This window comes from Motacilla alba, chromosome 1A, assembly GCF_015832195.1.
Source record: "Motacilla alba alba isolate MOTALB_02 chromosome 1A, Motacilla_alba_V1.0_pri, whole genome shotgun sequence".
NCBI lineage: Eukaryota > Metazoa > Chordata > Aves > Passeriformes > Motacillidae > Motacilla > Motacilla alba.
Genome location: NC_052031.1, coordinates 12273545 through 12292902, shown reverse-complemented (window position 1 = coordinate 12292902; position 19358 = coordinate 12273545). Strand labels below are relative to the sequence as shown.

Below are 19358 nucleotides of genomic sequence, written 5' to 3'. Positions count from 1 at the left end.
TTCCAGATTTTGGGCTAAAAGAAACAGTTATTTCCTACTTACCTTATTCAGGCTGCTCCTGATTTTACTGTTCTCTAGTATATTATTTCTTTTTGTGAAAAAACCCTTACTCTATTTTATTGTTCTTCATCCTGTAATCACTCCAAATCTTTATTCATACTTGTTGCACCTATCTGTATCTTTTACAGGACTTCTATATCTGTCTTCAGATGGACACATAACTATAAACACTACTGAAGATGTGGATATGTAATGTATTTATACAGCTGAAAATTAGTATTTTATATTCTTGATTCCTTTTGTAGTGATTTCCAGCAATGTTTGTGCTCATTTTACATTCCTCTACAGTGAATTTTTGTTGCCTAGTCATTACATGGTAGGAAGTTCTTATGTGAGTCTAAAATCAGCCATAGTCTGTATCACTGACTAATTCAGTGCCATCAGCAAATATTTTCATCTTTTTTTGACACTGTTTTCTGATCCCTTGTGATCTGTGTTGAGCAATGTGGACTTCAGCACAAAACCATGTAGGAATCCATGTGTGATCTCTTTCTACTGTGAGAGGCAACTAATACTTTACCTCATTTCTTTCCACCTTCTGAACATATCTTCATGTCTGATTAGCTTCCTCAAGAGCCTCAAGGGAGGCAACTTTTTAAGTGCCTTATGGAAATCCATATAGATGGTATCAACCAGATCTGTGCTGCCAACCTTTTATTGACATGTCAGAGGATTTTGGTAGGTAGGTGAATCACAACTTCTCTTTAGAAAAACCATGCTGAGTCTTCCTCATTGTACCATATTTATCCTGGTGTCTACCAATTCTGTTGCTTATTATTGTTTCTTCTGTTTGAATCAGGGTATTAGTTCAGAATATTGAAGGTCTGCCCTGCAGTCCTGCTTAAAAACTGGTATCAGGGCAGTGAGCAATAAGTTTAGCAATGGCTTCTCTGGGCTGTCTCTAAGGAAGATGAATTAAATGGAAGCATAATTAGGCAGCTGGATCCCTGCCTTTCAAGTACATGCGGGAGACCACCCCAAGATGCTGTGCCCATGCTCTGGCATGGGCTGAGCAGTGCTGCCAGGATCACTGCGTTTGAGAAGCTTCTTAATAAAAATCCTGCTGAGTGTTTGCTCTCCTGTGGATCTCCATTTCTGTGAGCAGTATAGAAGACAACCATTCATGTTTCATTTAGAATGAAACAAAGCAAAACCAAAAAACAACTCAGGCAACATGCAGATTTGCACTTAACCAGAGATCAGGCTTTTCAGGAATGGTGAATTTTGCTGAGCATATTAAAAAGCTGTTTATTTGGTTATACCAGTTTTACAGAATGTAACTGTTGACTTGACTGGATTTGTACAATGCAAGTAAAGGCTAAAATTAAAAGCAGATTTAAACCATGAGTATAGATAACTTTGTGAGCATTTCACTTTAGCAGTTGTGCGTGGAGCTGAGAATATTTTGGCTGTCTCCATTTTTGTTTTTAGTATTCAAAGCATTCAGACATGCTGTTACCTACTCATTGAATGCCAGACAGATTATGGGAAAAATGGTGTGCTTTACTGTGGTAAAGGCTCCTTGGTTCTTGGTTGTTTGGGAGAAAAATAATGTAATCCAAAGAGTTGCTACTGGATTCTGCAGGTATTTCCAATAAGACCGTCTGTATGGTTTGATCTATTAAATGTTTGTCAATTATGTGTCTTGTTCTGGGAGACTTCCTGGCTGCTTAGCAGATATATCCTTCCAACACACTGACACTATACTAATTTGTAAAAAATACTAATGGTCCAGGCAGTATGTGTTTCACAGGGCTGTAACTTTGAAGAACATTAGTGGAAGAAATTTGCCTCTTATTATTTTTGTACATTGCTTGTGATTATTGCTGTCATAAATTAGAAATACTCAGGTGTGTTCTCCATCATGCATACCTTCGATCTGCTTGATGCTCTCTGTAATGAAAAGCACAACTTTGATCTTTGTTGCTCTGCCCACAGGCTTATGCCATTGTTTCCTTGATATTAATAATTTACGTCCTGTTAAATTCTTTGACACAAATGCTTTGAAAAGGCTTAGTATATGCTATAATACCTCATGGTGATTTTTATCTTGCTAATTTTGTTTCTGAAGTTACATCAGTAAAGGAGGGAAAGCCATTCTCCATTTGTAAACACAAAGTTTCTGGACAATACTGTCTGGGGACTTTGTGTTTACAACCATCCAGATGGCAATGAGTGTGAATTTTGCATCTTGATTGAGATGGTTCATATTGATGTGAAAACAACAAACCCCCCATGTTTGCAGAAGATTGCTTACTGACTATGCATCTGGCAATGTAGCAGGTATATAATTTATTCCATGTAAAGAGAACATGTTGTGCTTAGAAAATAGAACAAAATAGAATGGTTTCTGACTCTAATCAAGTAGAGCTTCTTCTGTGATGAGTAGAAATTGATGCTTGCCAGAAGTATAAATTGGTAGAACAACCAGGAACAATAAAACAGTGAGCAGTTTCACAGTTAAATAATTAACCAGCAAACATACATGCAATCAATACTGCAAGCAAGTTCTGTTAATGCTGAGGTCTTAGCACTTTCAAGAGTGCATTTATTCGAGCAATTACTGCATTTTTGTACATACAAGCTATATAAAAGGAAGAAAAAAGATAATTTTAAAAGAGCTTGATAATAATTTTCTTCAATAAGTGATGCTGAAATGTAACAGCTGCATTGTACTTTACCCTCATTCTTTGTGCAGATTTCCTTTTATCACAACTGAATCCTTCTTGTCCTCCTCTTACTATTTTAGTTCATATTTAGAAATTTTATAATACACTTTAGCTTGCTATGAAGCTAAAAAGCCCGAAGTCTGTCCTATGAAAATGGAACAGTTTTAACTACTGGAAGTCACATGCTAGTATTTTTGGTTTTCTGGATTTGTTTGTTTTGCAAGAGGAATTTCTCAGAATTCAGTCATGAGCACAGGATCATTCAATGGTACTATTCATCACCTTCATTAATGATCAAAATACGAATATGCTAATGAACTTTTTGGTGGCAAAGGGCTAAAGAGGGAAGAAAGGCAATCCTTGGAGACCTGAGGATTAGGAACAGGGTGGAAGTTAGAGCAAAATCTATTGCACTGGAGGGTAGTTCCATTATAGGCCTTGTCACGAGTTTGCATTTACACTTTCTCATCAACTTCTAGATGGTGTAAAAGTCCTTTCCCCTCAGAGCTTGCTTGTGATTGAGAACATGCACCACCTCTACTATATGTGATTCCTCTTTCTAATGGCCACCACTTAAATTCTACCTCTGCCATCCAGGATACTCTTTGTGTGTCTGGAGGTCAGAACTGTGACTCCTAAACCAAGATGTTTGTCTCATGGCCAGATTTGTCTGGGCTTTTCTCCTTCCACAGTCTCCAAGTTCCTGGGGAAGTTCTGCATTCAGGGGGAGAAAAAACTAAGCACCTTATTTATTTACTTATCCAACATTTCCAGTGGGCCTGAGGTGACAAGGTTGGATCATGTGGACTGTTTTCTCAAGAAAGAGCCCTCCTTGAAGGCTCACTTGCTTTTCAGTTGGCTTACTTGCTTTCTGGGTCCTATTCCAGTGTCCTATAGTCTGTGGCAATGCTAAGGCCTTAATTAGATGTTAATGGAATGTGCTATGAATAGTTTGGGTTGGAAGGGACCTTAAAGATCATCCTGTTCCAACCCCCCTGCCATGGACAGGGAGACATCAGTAGACAAGGTTGCTCAGAGCTCCATCCATTTTGGTCTGCCCCAGGGAGGCTTCTCTGGCCAACACGGTCCAGTGTCACCATCCTCATAGCAAAGAACTTCCTTCTAATATCTAATCCAAACATACTGTCTTTCAGTTTGAATCCATTCCTTCATATCCCATCACTACCTGGACTTTTAAAAAGTCTTTCTCCATCTTTCTTGTAGGCTCCCTTCCGGTACTGAAAGACAACAAATAGATCACCCCAAAGCCTTCTCTTCTCCAGGCGGAATAAAACAAATTCTCTCAGGCGGAATAAAACAAATTCTCTCAGCCTTTTCTTGTACGAGGTCCTCCATCCCTCTAGCCATCTTGGTGGCCCTCTTCTGGACTCGCTCCAACAGCTCCATGTCTTTCTTGTGCTGAGGACCCCAGAGCTGGATGCAGTACTCCAGGTGGGAATAATGACAACCACACATTAGAGAACCTTTGGCCATTCCTTGCTGCTGTTCTCAGGCAGAAAGCATCACTCTGGGAAATGACATACTGCTCTTGCTTACCAGCAGTTAAACTCCAACCAAAAAGCTTCCTCCTGTGTTTCCTTATTTTCCTTCAGAATTACATCTACTCCTTGTGTCTTTTAGCCTTCATCCTCAGCAAGCAGATGCAGAGGTTAGGGAAGCTTTTCAATACTCTGGAATTTGGCACATACCTAATCTTCCCCATTTGAGAAAAACTGATTCATCTTAAAGAATTAATTTGACTCTCCAGGTGTAAAGAAGATCCTGTTAGAAGAAATGATGAACAGTTTATGGCATAAGACTAGAGCAAAAGCGTAACATTTCTAATATAGTAAAAAGAAAATCACTGTGATGAAAAGAATATCCTTGAAAAACTGGTATTGAAAATAAGAAAAATCTCCCAGAGTTATAGCACTGAGGTTTTGGAATACTCTTCTTGTGTGGCCAGTGGAGGCAAATAATGTGATTTATTTGGAGATGAAGCTTGACAGTGTTATTAATTGGATTATATTCAGGTTTACATGTAATGGCAGGAGCTTGGACTTGGTGACTTTTGCTGTTCTTTTCCAATTCTTACCTTATATTCACCTATTCCTAAAGTTGGAGAGCAGTTTGACCTAATTTCAACAGTCAGAGAATTCATAAGACACTTCAGGACTGCAGAGGAGCTTCCAGGTGAACTCCACATGATGGCCTTGAAGACAGCATTAGCCTTAGATAATACCCTTATAAAAAAACCCCAGCTTCTCCTCACTCAGTGTGAGCTGCCTTCTCAGAATGTTCTAGATTTCACAGTCTGTATTTATTTATTCTTATGATTACATTGTCTTTCAGCTGAAGTAGAACTTCTTTCTCCTTATTTTTTTAATCTGTCGATATACTTATTGATAAGTTGTGTCCCTTTTCAGTCTTCATCTCCAAGTCCTTATTATTCTCTGGAAAGAGACTGTCCATTGCCCTTTTCACACTAATAGGCCCTCTGAAAGTTACTGTAATCTCATTACAAACATATTAATAGAGCAACAATAACACTCATTTTATTTGCATTTTCTTTTAGGTCTTGAAAAATTCAAGTTGAAAAATGAGTTTACAGAGAGAATTGGCTTTCCTACCTCTATTTAAACTGTTTATTTTTAGCTAAATATTACTGAATATGGAAGCAGTCCAGTTTACATCCTGGTTTGATTTCCTGTTTACATGAGCCAGTCTGGTGTCACCATCGTATTTCTGGACCACTCTGGAAGCCTGTGTGCAGCCTTCCTTCCACCTCCAAGGAGAGCTGCCCTACACAATGGAACTATTGTTGTGCTCTCTGATAATGAAATATGAATATTGCTGGGCACAGAATATGCTGGGCTTATGTCACTTTGCTATAGTGCACCGATATAACAGCAAACCTTTCACTGAAATGTGGGGAGAAAACTCACATTAGAGACTAAAGTCGTAACTGTGCGCATATTTTTTTGAAGTTAACATATAAACAGATCTGGTAATATATAGAATGGCTCCCTGTAGTATAGTTTTTGTGGGCTTGAGGGGGAGGGGTGTCTTTAGTTTTAATTTTTTCCCCTTCCCATCTGGTTTTGCTTCCCAAACTATAAAGCTTACTATTTCCCTTAAGAGACTATTAAATTTTTTTTTTGAAATCTACAAAATAATTGAGAATCTGAACTGGCCATTATGACTACTAATGGTCATAACAGCAGGCATTTCACAGGAGGGACTCAGGGAGCTCAGTTTCACCAGTCCATCTAATGCATTCACAGTCTCTGTCCTTGTTATTATTTTAATAGGATTTTCAGAATGAAATGGAATAGTATGTGCATCCAGAGAATGCTCATGCCAGGTAAAAGAGCAATGTTTCATAATTTTGGCTTAGATTCCATCTAGCAATTTTTTTTGGTTTATTTTCAGTAAAGATGCATTTTAGAGAAGTGGGAATACTTTAATGTGTACTGATGAATGTAAAACTAGAGACAAACAAGTCTAAGATTAGTTTAAGGATGATATAAATACTGCTATGCTAATGGATAAGAACTCAGAAATATAACTGGTTAATTCTTTTGTTCTAGAGGCTGATTCACAATAACTGAACAAGATAAATTGAGCAAAGCTCAGTCAGTTTATAGTAACCTTTTGTATTCATCGATGCAAAATTTCATTCCATGATTATTTTTTTTTACAAGGCATACTGAAAACTTCATTTTTATTCAATTACCCATTTTAAAATCACATTTTGAATGAGTTCCTTCCATTACAACATCGAGATTCTTCCCTGGTGTCTTTTAAACACACCAGTTTTTTAACGATGCTCTTTCTGATGCTTGCTGGAGAGCACAGCTACCTAGCATGGCCTGTGCCCAGGCTTACCTTCTGCTGCTATTTCCATTTCAGATGTGCTGCGGCTGTGCCTGGGGAATACCCTCGAGGAAAGCTTTGTCCCAGGGAGGCAAATGAGGTTCCCCGGGGCAGCCCACCGCAGTGCTGCAGCTGGCCCCCGGCAACCCACGCCCCGCACCCTGGCTCAGGGGCACTGCCGAGGCACAAGGCAGGGCTCGGAAATTCTCTGTCCAATTTTAAAAAGGTCAAAAGATACAGATGGAAAATGGCTCCCGATTTTCCTGGTCCAATAGCACAAAGCAGGTCTCCTCCTGCATTAATAGGGACATGTATAAATAACAGTCATGGGGTCTCTCAGGGATGGGCTTACAGTGAGGCTATCAAACTGCAACTATCAAAAGGGGACACAGCAATTCATTTGAAACCCATATGCTATTTATTTTAATACTGTTAAAAACTTGCAGAAAATCTTGATTGTACTCTGAAACTTCTGTCTTTCCACTCACAAAAATCAAAGTACCTCAGTCAACAATCTTTAATTAAATGAAATTTTAAAAAAGAAAAAAAAAAAAAAGCAAAAACATTTTAAGTCTGGACAATATTTCACAGCTATTTTCTTTTTAAAGCTGGTCACAGTAGAATATTATGCTGATGATCATAATGCACTCTCTTATTTTTGTTTCAGTTGAATGCTAGCAATACCTAAAAACCACTTTAAACCTCAATGCTGCTTCAGTAAGTGCTGCAGCAAGAACAAAATTTCTTCTACGTACAGAAACTATGTTTGTGTGGGGTAGGGAGGGTGTATGTTACACTTAGATAGGATTCCAAAATATGCCCTGATCATGAGACTCAGTAATTATGGTCTAAAATATTTATTACCTGCATAAGAAATGTCACATAAAAACAGTTTTAGCAATATCACACAATGAATCCCAGAAGATGGTAAATAAATAAATAAAAACTACGCAAGCCAGGTAAGATTAAATTGTAGTAGGAGTATTTTCAGTGGTAATTACAGGGTCTGTCATTGCTGAACTTAGAGTAATAGAGGCAAATGTCAAGAAATTCAGCAGTCACATGGCACTTAATGAATATGAATGGAACATATTATACAGACACTGATCAAGTCTTTATGACTCATTTAAAATAAGATTAGTTTCAGGTTTAAATCAGAAATTAATTTTTAGTACACAAAGGATACAATGTATCTTATTTAGATCTATTGTTCACACTGCCTTTTGTTTACAAAATTGGAATTTTGAGATTCCAAGGGGGTTGCTGTCTTTTAGTTTGTTACTTATAATCTAAGTGGTTAAATTGTAGCTGAAGATCAGTCAGAAAACTTGATACAGTATTTTTATCCTCTTCGGAAACAAAAGTGACTAAATCCTGAAATGTTTTGAGGATAAGGATATACAAAAAGTATGTGATCCTGATATCCCTGAATGTTTCATTTAACTATTTTCAACCACCATGAAACATTTTGACATTTGTGGAAAGACACATTGCATTTCAGTTTGTCAGATCAAAGACAAATGTTTCGCTTGGACTTAGTTTTTATGTGTACCCTTGAGCTGTTCAACAGCTTCCTGGCATTTATACTCCATGCTCCAGTTCTTTCATGTGCTGAGTCCCTAACCCAAGTTGTGCTGACTTCAATGGTAAAGACATTTCTGCATCTGTAAGTATAACAGTGCATTGTTTTTGTCGGGAAGCAGAAAAACACTGGCAAAATTGTTTCCTGTGGAAAATGTAACTTTTACAGAAACAGCATTTTCCATTGAAACACCACGTTTTTAGAAAAATTCCAACTAACTGCGCTTACAGTATATTTCAGGAGTGTTATTATGAAATCTATAAATGCTAACATCTATTTTTTATCCTAAATAATTTTGATAACAAAAACTTTTCAGACACCCAGGATAGATAAAATTAATTAGGCTTTCATGTATAGGATATATTTATAATAATTTAATTATAATTTCAGTATTACATTAATAATTATACAACAACATAAAGTGTTATGGTGCATTGTGGTTATTTTGCATTACTCCAAATACTGAAAGTCCATGAGTCTGCAGATTATTGCAAAGGGGACAAGAAACGGGTGACAAAGTGAGCAATCATTGTAGTGTAGTCACACAAAATTACAAGGAATACACAAGGTCTTGTTTTGCTGGACAAAGGAGGTACTAAAACTGTCAGAGGTGATGCCCTTACTCAGAGCTGTGGGGTTCTTTCACCCTTCCCTTCCACCCCAGTTCTTTGATTTCTTTCTGAAGCATACTTTTGGGTAGATATGTGCTGGGTTTTGAGCACAGCTCCAAGCCACAGAGGCACTGAAGCCAAACAGCTTTGATGTGATCCTGTGCTCCATCTCAGCTTGAGGGAAGCCTCTGCAGGTTGGTAAATTGGGATGTGTGGTGGTCCCACCCATTGACTGGGCAGCACCATAGTGTGCAGGCCAGGAAGCACATTTACCAATTTACACCATGTTTACCTTGTGGGAACATGAGAAGCCACCTTGGAAAAGAAAAAAGCGTCTGTCTTCCTTCGCTGCTGCAGCTGGAGCAGTGCATGTGAAGGCAAAATGAGATTTTAGCAGAGAAGCTCTAGGTGATTTACGTGCTTTTCTTCAAGGACCATACTTATATGGATTGTTAAGACAAAACTAGAATTTTCTTCTACAGATTTGGGTTGAAACTTCCTGTTCTATCTCTAGGGTGAGTAATTCATGCTGTGTGTCTGTTTTTCCACCCCTCTCCTACAGCTACACAAATAGGCACTCATGCACACATGCTGCATTGGTCAGATGTCTGGGGTTAACCCAGATAGTGTGAGCCTCAGATCAAAAGCCTGAGTTAAAATGCTATTTTTGCTGCTGAGGCTTGAGGTGTCTGTTCACGGCACAGACATGAGACAACCTCACGCACCATTTGCAGGGCTGTGGGAGATAAAACTGGTGCTATTTGGTTTGCAGCTCACCCAGGTACAGGTACACATGCAGGCAGACAATGCCAGGCACAGTTCTCCACTCTGTTCCTAATTTCTTTGTTTCATATTTACCTTTGTTCTGGCTAGGGACACGTGCCTAGTTTGGGGGCTTTTTTTGTCTTCTGAGACTGATAACCTTCTTATCAGTTAAACCAAATGAAAGGCCACACTTACACTTGCTGGTTTAAACAGTTTGTTACAGTTGAGTTGCAGATTGTGAATGAGGCCAGACTAACAACTGGGTCCTTTGCATGTCAAGCAATAACGATATCAGGTTCATCATATTTCTTTTCCTCCCCTATAATTCAGTTGTGTGAATAAATGAAGAAAACCATATAACATTCAAGCCTTCCTTAATTGGTTGTATAGTCTCAAGTATCACTTTTCTGAAGTTACCTGCCATCTGGCACTGGGAGCAGGTTTGCCAGGACAACTGCTGAGCAAACAGCAACCTTCCTAAGCAGATGGAAATGCAGCAAGGTGGCATAGAAAACCTATCTGATGATCCAAGCCCCAGCTATCCTTGTGGTCTCAGGTCTCTCTCTCTCTCTCTCTCTAATTTCTGTCTTTCCCTTTAAAACTGCTTTTTGGTATTGTAGAAAATGAGATTTGGAAAAGGAGAAGGAAGAGAGGAATTAAAACAAGAAATGCAGATATCCTTGTGACTCTTCAGGGCTAATTGATTAGCTTATTATGGAAGCAGGTGCAAAGGACATGGAGGGGAGACTGAGCACTGACAGTTGATGTGTTTGTGTGGAGTGCTCACTAAAGGCTTCACTAAAACTCAGCCCAGAACTGATGCCCATTCCCAGCTCCTTCATATGTCCTTATGTCTCTCTCATGTATATTAGCTGATGAACATCAACAGCTAAAAACCCCGACCTCTTAATAAGATGCTGAAGTCTGCAGCAAGTCATGTGAAAATGCTAAGCCTCTCAATTTTCCAGCCTACCCCTCTGCCAGAGATGTCTGTGTCTGTAGCAGATGCAGAAGAAGGAAATCTGTGTCTATGCATCAGCAGCTACAGTTCAGGTTCCTACGCCTTATCTCAAAACTTGCCTCCACTGGGAAGGTGGTGAGTTAGTGGGCAATCAGTTGGGCTGAGGGTGGTAACGTGCCATTGTACTAATTCTGGTGTGGAAGGGGTATTCTTTGGCAGACTTCTAAAACATTTATGTCTTACAACAACACAGGAGGATCAAGCTTTTCGTAGGTTTCTTTTGGTAACAAAGCCAGATGAATGGAATGATCAGAGAAGAAAACACACCAATTTTCCATGGAGTTATATTGCAGCTGAGTGAGTTCCCTGAGCCGGTTGGATGTCCTGTCTGGCAGGGGTTGTGCTGGTGGCACTGCCAGCGCCACACGCTCCTGGGGCAGGGAAAGAGCGGCAGGGAATGGGCAATTGGGCAGGAGTGACTTAGCCGGGTTATGCTTCTCAGCTTGGACCTTTTTCATCTGCCTGTCTGACAAACTTCTACTGGATCAACAGCATCACTCAAGGCCGTATAGATCTTCATCAATAAAACTACATTTTAAACGACTTCACTTGGAATATTTATTAAGCTATAAGGCTCTACATACATACACCTCTACAATTGCTTTACTTTGCTTAAGCAGGAGTTATAAATGTCATCAGGACACCAAACATGAAGGAGTTTAACTTTTCCATATAACATTAGGAACGAAATAGCACATTGCCAAATCCTCCAACACCACTTAAGGCAGAGATTTTAAGCAATGTTTAAAATAGGAAGGCGCGGGGTGCCTGAGCCCTCTCGCTGCGGTGCCGGGGGGGTGCAGGACCCTGTCCCCGCCCGGCACCGGCCCGGAGCCCGCAGACACCTGCCGGCGGCACTTCCATCAATCAGCTTCGCCTGCGGACATTTTTATTAAGTAGATCTATCACCCATCCATCTATCTACCTATCTATCCGCATACACATACATATATATTTATATATATACACACACACACACACATATACTTCATAAGAGTATACACTTATATAATATATATAGATAAGTATGAAAAATTAATAGGAACACACACATATATATACACACTTAATATACATACATGCAAATACGCGAGAAGCGGTCCCCAGCCAGGTGTCCGCGCCCGTCCCCTGTCCCGCCCCGCCATCTTCCCGCTGCCCGGCGTCCACCGCCGCCGCGCCTCGGCACGGCCGCGGCAGGGACCCCCCAGCACCTCCCACGGCTGCCGGCTTCCCACCCGGGGCGGGCCCCTTTTGATCCGGGCGTTTCCGCAGGATGCTGCGTGAGCCCCCAGCCCCGGGACGCGGCGCTGTCGCGACTACATGTCCCGACATGCCGCTGCCTCCCGGCGCGGCGCCGCGGGCACCCACCGCCGCCCATTGTGCTCCAGCCAGGGGAAACCGCGCTCTGCTCCCCTCGGCCTCCCCCCCGCGCGCCAAGTGGTCCCTTCCAGCACTCCATGAGGCTCCCTTCGGGCGGTCCCATCCATGGGAAACGGGGGGGGGGCCGGGGGAGAGAGCGAGGCGTGGAGCCCTGCTAGCGCTCCCTCGAAGCCCGGCCGGCCGGTGATTGGCGTGCGCGGCCGCAAATAGGACAAGGCGGCGGTCGGGAGAGCCAATGGGCGCGAAGCGCTGCAGGGTCGGGGCGGGGCACAGGGGAGAGGGCGGGGCGGGGCGGGCGCCGCGCGTGCGCGGGGCGGGAGGAGGAGGGGCCGTGTCGTGTCCGTGTCGTGTCCGTGTCGGCTGCTCCAGGGAGGGTCGGCGGAGGGAGGGAGGATGGAGCGGGCGGCCGGGCGGCCGTGAGCAGGGCGGGAGCGGAGCCGGAGCGGGGCCAGCAGGCCGCGGGAAGGCCCGGGCGGGGGAGCGGCGAGGCGAGGCAGGGAGGGGAAGGAAGGCAGCCGGGTGACGGGTCGTGCGGCGGAGGGGGCTCCGGGCGGAGAGCGGGCGGGCGGCCGGGGCTCCCGCTCCGCAGGGCGGCCGGCGGGGCAGGATGAGCCAGGAGGAGATCCTGAGGAAATTCATTAAGCGAGTCCAGGCCATGAAGGACACGGACCACAATGGGGAGGACAACTTCGCCAGCGACTTCATGGTGAGGGGCGGCGGCGCGGGCGGGGCGGGCGGGGCTCCTGCCGCCCCGGGCGGGGGGGTGACCCGCAGCCCCTTCCCCAGCCCCCGCCGGCGAGGGGGTGTCGGGGCGGGCGGGCGTCGCATCCGCGGGGGTGACCTGCTATTGTGTGCCCCGGGGCTCGGCCGGCTCCCTGTGCCCACCGCCACTTCGGAGCTCGGCGGGGGGAGGGAGGGAGGGTGTCCGCCTGGATTCAGCCTCCTTCCTGCCCTCCAGCCCCGGAGGTTTGTCACCGCGGCCCCGGCCCTTCCCCGCTTCTGGGGAGGTGGTGGTCATCGGCTCTAGCAAAATTAACCGGGAGGCTCCTCGTCCTCCCGCCCCGCTGCTTCCCTGAGCACATAAAGGGGACAGAGGCGAGGCGGGGGGGCTGCGAGCTCTTCCTCGCCCTGGCAGCCCCTTTTCTGCAGGGTTGCCGTCTACGATGCCAGCTGGGGATAGATAATCGGGCACTCCTTCCCCTTTTATTTGCCCCTGTGGCTGCCTGCTTGAGATTTTTCTTCTTTCCGAGGAGATGTGTTAAACGTATTGATAGTCCTTGGAGGAATATTCATCTTCCCTTCGCTAACGTCTCCCATCCCCCATCGCAGCCCTGCCTGTATCCCTCGTCCTTTCTTCCTTCCAGATCAGTTCACCGTCAGCCTTTGGTTAACGTGTGCGCTCGGGGAAAAATTCTCTTGGAGAATTAGTGCTTTTCCTGGTTTATTTTAGCTGTTTAATCGGGCTGTTACAATATCTCGGGAGTTTTGTCTTTTGAATCGGTCGTCCGAGCTGTGAACAATAATTTTGATCGGGCAGATGTTGCTGGCACTTTTCGATATCATTTAAATACTTAATATCAAAATGCAGATTGACCCGCAGAAGAGCTGAAGGGAGAGCGGGTTAGTGCCCTCCGTACCTGTCTTTGTAGCACGTTTTATTCTGTGCGGCTCTTTGGCTTCGAAAGCACATCGTTAGCCCTTTAAGCTGACAGTCTGTGCTAGTGGTCTGGGAGCAACAACAACAAAAAAAAAATCTCAATGTAAGTGTCGCATCGGAGATTGTCCGAAATGAGGGGAGGAGGCCGCGGATGTTGCGCAAGGCGGAGGGGCGTTGGGAGCGCTGGCAGGTCCAGGGGTGGAAGAGGAAGTGGACTTTGGGAAGTAACGAGTTCATCCAGGGTGGGGAGGGAGCCCGTGGGAAATCGGCCACGCTCTTTAGGCAGGATTTTGCAAATGCTAAAAGTATGCTGCTGAAACATCTGAGCGTGTGGGAAAGGAAGAGAGAAAAGTGTGGTGTGAGGAATGCTATTGGAGCGATAGGACCCTTTTAAATCTTCACATGAGAGCTTAAAGGTTACGGAATTTGACAGAAGCTTTTCATTAAGACACAGTTTTAGTAATATAATTGCTATTTAACACGAATTGACATCTTGCCTTGTACTGATGAGCCTGTCTTGTTCATGTAAATTATATATACTTTACAGAAAGGCTGGCCTAGACTACTGCAAAATGAGGGACATTTTTAATAATCTCTATGTTAAGTACTTTGTTCTAGATGTCCTAATTCACCTCCACCATTTCATATCTGATAATTTTCCTGATGTTTTAGTTTTGTTGTAGTCAAATGATATAGAATAGGTATTTTTATCATCCTCTCTTTGAAGCAGTGGCACCCCTGTATGGAAAAATAACTTTTGTTTCAATTTCTCTATTTAACAGCGTGTTGTTTTTGTAGCTTTCAACGGCATAGACAGTGAGTTTTCCCATTGCTTTCCTGTAGCAGCAAGAAAAGAGAATATGGGTAAAAATGGGAAAATAAGATTTATTGGAACTAATGGGCAAGACATTTCAGGAGAAAGATGTATTAGCTGAAAAAGTGTTGAATGTTTTGGGGAGAATTGTGTTGCAAATTTTTGTCCTTTAACATTTTGTATTTCAAACTTTCATATTTGATTTTTGTATTGGAAATTAAAGGAAAACCAGGAAATTAGGATCTTCAGTTCTAATATTCACCTTTAAGTAATAAAGCAGACATACACTAATGTGTTGACAAGAATCACAATTGCTGATTTTTAACGTTTTTTCACTATAAATCTACTGGGGTATTTTGGGATTTTTGTGGGTATGTGTTTTGGGGTGTATTTGGCTGTCTTAACAGAGCTATGCTTAGGTCCTTTTTGAAATTATTGAAAAGAAGGAAGGAAAGGGAGGTAAAGGGGATTTAAGTTTCAGTATTTTGTTCAGTTAAAGAATGAGTAGATGGTTTTTGAGGGGTGAGAAGGGAGGAAGTTGTGTTATCTCATTTAAGAGCAGGATGTTCTGTGGCTGTTAAATAGTGGCAAGTTTATGGAATAGGAATTGCTGTTACTCATCACTTCATTTCCAAGTCAAAACGGAATCTAAAATATGAATGGAATAGTGGGTGAATGCAAATGAAAACAATTCTTTACTTTTAGGTCTTTATTGCCTTTGAATGTGTTAAGTAGTAGGCTTAGAGAGTTGTATATAGGCCTGAGTGAATGAACTGAAAGTACGTGCTGGGTGCCCAGGAGTGCTGGGGGAGAGGGTAGAGAAGCTGGAGGTGTGCACAGCTAGGCTGATAAGCCAGGCTGATTGCTATTGAAAGTCCAGAGTGTAGATGACTAAGACTGCAATTTAATAATGCCATTGACATACCTGGAAACAACTTCCGCTTGGAAGGTGGAAAGTTGATTATTACGCACTCCACCAGTGCCTCCCCACCTCCCCCCAACAGCAAGGTAGACTCTATGATCTGGGCACCAGTGGCAAGTTTGTTACTGGAAATCAAATGCAGTTAATTAATTTGCACTAGGAAGTAAGCAGGACTTATTAGTAGATCACTTCAGTACTCTGGGTGTGCACAGTTAGGATTAAATGAAGTGGATAGTTTGAAAACAGGACAGACATGTATATGTGTAATCATGTATATGTGGATAGTGGGCTTTTTCCTAAAATAATATAGGTTAGGACTTTGCTACCATGGTTGCAGTACATCCAGGAGTATATTTTTTCCTGGGTTTTTGCTGACATTGCTATTTGGGTAGAAGGAAATAAGTATAGATTGCTTCCTCTTGGTGTTTCATGCTGTATGAATACAACCAGCATAGTCTAGGTTCTGATTTTTTTGTAACGAACATGTGCATTACATCAAACAAGAGTTGGAAGTCAAAGTTCCATATGGAGGAACAGAAAACATCTATTCTAGAATTTAGAAAGATCTTGATAAATATTATTTGCTGATCTATTTTTATCTACCCACGATTAACACATTTTTGTTTTCTTACGTTATAGTCATGACAAAAGCATCCTGACACTCATTTCTCTTGTTTGATGTAGACTGCCATTGTTATAGGACAACTGAAATATGAGTAGTGTGAGGCTTTACCTTCAAAAATCAGATGTTTCAACTCTTTTGTGGTATATGACAGTCTTGCTTCATCTTTTGAGTTATATATCTGGCTAATCTGTTGTCGTGGAACACCATGTGTGGCTGAGAATGGGTTTTTTTGTGATGGATACTGTGTAGGGGACCCTCAGCTGCTGTTTGAAGGAAGTCGTGTCAAAATGGACTTGTCTTAGATCCTCAGTCTAAAGAATAATAATTTTTTAGCAACTTTGTTACACCTAGTCACAGATCTCTATACCTTTCATTCAAGAGGGCATAGGTAACTAACTCAATTGAATATTGTGAATCTGTGTTCTGTTCAGTTGCTGTTTTCTAAAGTATGAAAGGGAATTTGAATGCTTTGAAACAGGTAAAAAACTAGTTTCCATGCATTTTACATCTAGCTGGTTTTGGTTTTGACATTTTTATATTTAAGCACTTCTAACTGATTGTTTTGTGAAAATGCTATTTAAAAAAATGGGAGATGGAATGTGCTTGACTTGTAAGGATAAAATGTAGCTGATCATAGGAAGTGCTACACCAGATGTTATAAAACTTGCTTTGTACGGTTTTTTGAGGCTTTTGTCTTTATTTTTTGGTAATTTTTTTGAGGAAAAGGCACAATTTCTGAAGTGCCTAAAGGCTGCTTAAAATGAATGAACAGTCTACACTATACTAAATCAGTGATTAAAACTACTAAGATACATAGTGAAAGTCCACGTACTGATGCCAGTCGTGACATAGATTTTGTTCTGGTTCTGGAGCAGCATTAGGGATACCAGATATCTATTCAACTGTAGCACTTCAGAAATGTCCCTCTTAAAGCTTGTCTGTGTATTAATGTGCATTTGCATAAGCCTTTCTGATTCAAATACTATTAGTGCACCTCTTGAGTATCTGCGAAGATACTTTTCAAATTTATAAGACAGACATATAATCTGGAAACTTATAAAACATTTATTTTCTTTTACTATTGCTGCCATTTTTTTAAGATCCCACCATATAGACATTTTGGAATTAATGTTTTCTAGTATCTATTTAATGAGTTTGGTGCTTGTAATATATTGTTGGAAACACTAATGCTTTGTGATACGTGTTAGAAAATACATGCTGTCTTTTCAAGAGATATTTGTATCTGTGAAGGTTAAACTGGGAAAAACACTTTGGTAGAATCAACTAGATGGTGAACTGTTTCTTGAAACTTCAAATCCAAGATTTAATAGGTGTAAGCAGAGGTTTACATGGAATTCTTGTGGATTGGGCTATTTTGAAAAAAACTATTTGGAGCACTTCTTTTCCCTAGAGTGTGACAGAAGGGGTAATTGCCTTGGAGAAAGTGACCCGTAAGTGTGTTGTACAGCTGATCAGTCATAAGGAACTCTGCTCTTAGCAATGAGTTAATAGGTCATAGGCAACTGTCACTTCAGATATGCCTTGTGCATTTTTATCATTTCAGGGTTAAGTAATGGATCTGTTAGTAGTCGCCTTTCATATTACGCTTAAATTTGCTTGTAAATGTATTTTGAAAGTTTTGCTTCTGTTTGCTGTATTTCATCTAGATGCTGTTAATTTGTCTGTGGGGGCACGCCCCAGCACAACTTCATTGTGTGTGCTTGTAGTCATCGAGGCCATTCATAAAGCTTCTTTTACATGGACCAAACCTGGTTGGAGCAATGTGACTGAGTAGTCATTTCAGTAAGCCCAAACTTTAGAGGCTTCTGAATTTTTGAAAATACTGTGCATTCAATGTTATATGAAAATACAGTTTTGCATGAACAATCATTCAGTTTAAAGATTCAGCTTCTTTGTCCCCTTCTGAGGAAATGAGTGCTGTTTCTGTTGCTTCAGAGGTGCCATTCTGAATTTTCGTAGAGGCGGTTGAACACAGCCACAAAGCTACTGTAGTGACCCTGGGGTGTAAGAACTTGCAAACTCCGCCTAAAATTGCTGTTCTTTCAGCACATGAAACTAAACCAAGTCAGTTAGGCAATGCTCTGGGTTGTGTCAAATAGCTTGTGTGGTAATAAGTTCTGTTTGCTCATTTTCGAAAGACAGCAGTGCATAAGGGTACTGTTCTCATGGAATAAAGGGTTGTGTATGGATTTTGCAGAATATTAAAGAATTGTTCAGGAGGAGCAAATGGTAATGTTCACCTTGCACCTCACGGCCTACTACATGCACTCCAAATAATTTGAATAGCATGTCAAATACATACTTTGTTTTTATTCTTACCTCAATTCTACAGCACCTTTTGCTGTATTTGTTTATAAATGTATATTGATAGATCATATCAGTAGTTACCTATATATGGATATGTCTCATGTGACCATAATTCATCAACCTTAGACCCTAATCTATAGTTCTGTAGCTCCATGTGCATGCTTTAGTATTTGTATAAACATGGTTGAAAGTCTTTGTAGTACTCTTCATATGAGATACTGATCTATAATATGAATTTCTTGGTTTGGATTGCTTGTTTACTTTACTTTAAAATTGCAGTAGATTCAGGTTGTTTTTCCTTGATGCTGTTATAGCTAAGTATAAGTTACCAGCTCTGCAAGCAGGGGAAGGGTAAGCGGATATTCAGATTATTTAATGTATATACATTTGTTGATCATGAGTGCAACAGAAGTCAGAGGCTTCTATATTAATCTCTTAAAGCCATTAGTTTGTAATAAACAGAAATTATGTTCTATCTTCTTCACTGTTACTATTTAAGATTTGTGGGTTTTCCATTGTATACTGCTACAGTTTGACTACAGTGTGCTTAGTACAAAGGACTTTTTGGCATAGGGAAAATAGTAATGCATTTCTTAGTGTTGAGAAAATGTGAAACTGTAGGAATACCTTGGGTATGCATTTCTAGAACAGAAGTCAGATGGTAGATGATATTTTTTTCTTGGTCTTATATAACAGCCCTTCATTTAGGGAGAGGCATCAGTGTTAAAGGTCAGATAAGGAACTGAGTAAGGCACAAGTGAATTAGGTAGAGCAGGAGCTCTTTGTGCCATTAGGAAGTGCATTGTTTGTATCCTGGTGTTTTCCTCAAGCTGTTGTACTCCACAATTGCTATGGTTATGCCAGCACAAGCTTGGATAACTCAGCTGTGTGTGTTTGCCCTAAATGAAGCATGGACCTGCATTTCTATTTCTTTTAACTAGCATATGAATGTTGCAGAGAGATTAAGCTCTTTGTTTTCCTGCTTCATCTGGCAAAAAAAAAACTTGCTAATATAAATTTAACTCGTGAATTATTTATTCAAATTTGA

The 19358-nt window shown here is 41.4% G+C and overlaps 1 protein-coding gene and 1 long non-coding RNA gene across 5 annotated transcripts in view; both read left to right on the top strand.

Moving 5' to 3' along the window:
• The first annotated feature begins 604 nt into the window (after nucleotides 1-604).
• Nucleotides 605-11666, top strand: LOC119708065. 3 transcript variants are annotated; one of them, XR_005258951.1, is made up of 4 exons: nucleotides 605-742; nucleotides 3954-4181; nucleotides 6041-6093; nucleotides 6642-11666. It is a non-coding gene; the product is annotated as an uncharacterized LOC119708065 (long non-coding RNA). The 3 variants fall into 3 exon arrangements; XR_005258950.1 differs by having other exon boundaries at nucleotides 5305-6093; XR_005258949.1 differs by having other exon boundaries at nucleotides 5305-11666.
• A 692-nt stretch (nucleotides 11667-12358) lies between these two features.
• PTPN12 (protein tyrosine phosphatase non-receptor type 12) overlaps nucleotides 12359-19358 on the top strand; it is a 77285-nt gene continuing 70285 nt past the window's right edge. For both annotated transcript variants that reach the window (XM_038153937.1, XM_038153936.1), the window contains exon 1: nucleotides 12359-12670. In XM_038153937.1, coding sequence (XP_038009865.1) covers nucleotides 12572-12670 — 99 coding nt within the window. In that variant the 5' untranslated portion in view covers nucleotides 12359-12571. The remainder of the gene's footprint in view (nucleotides 12671-19358) is intronic.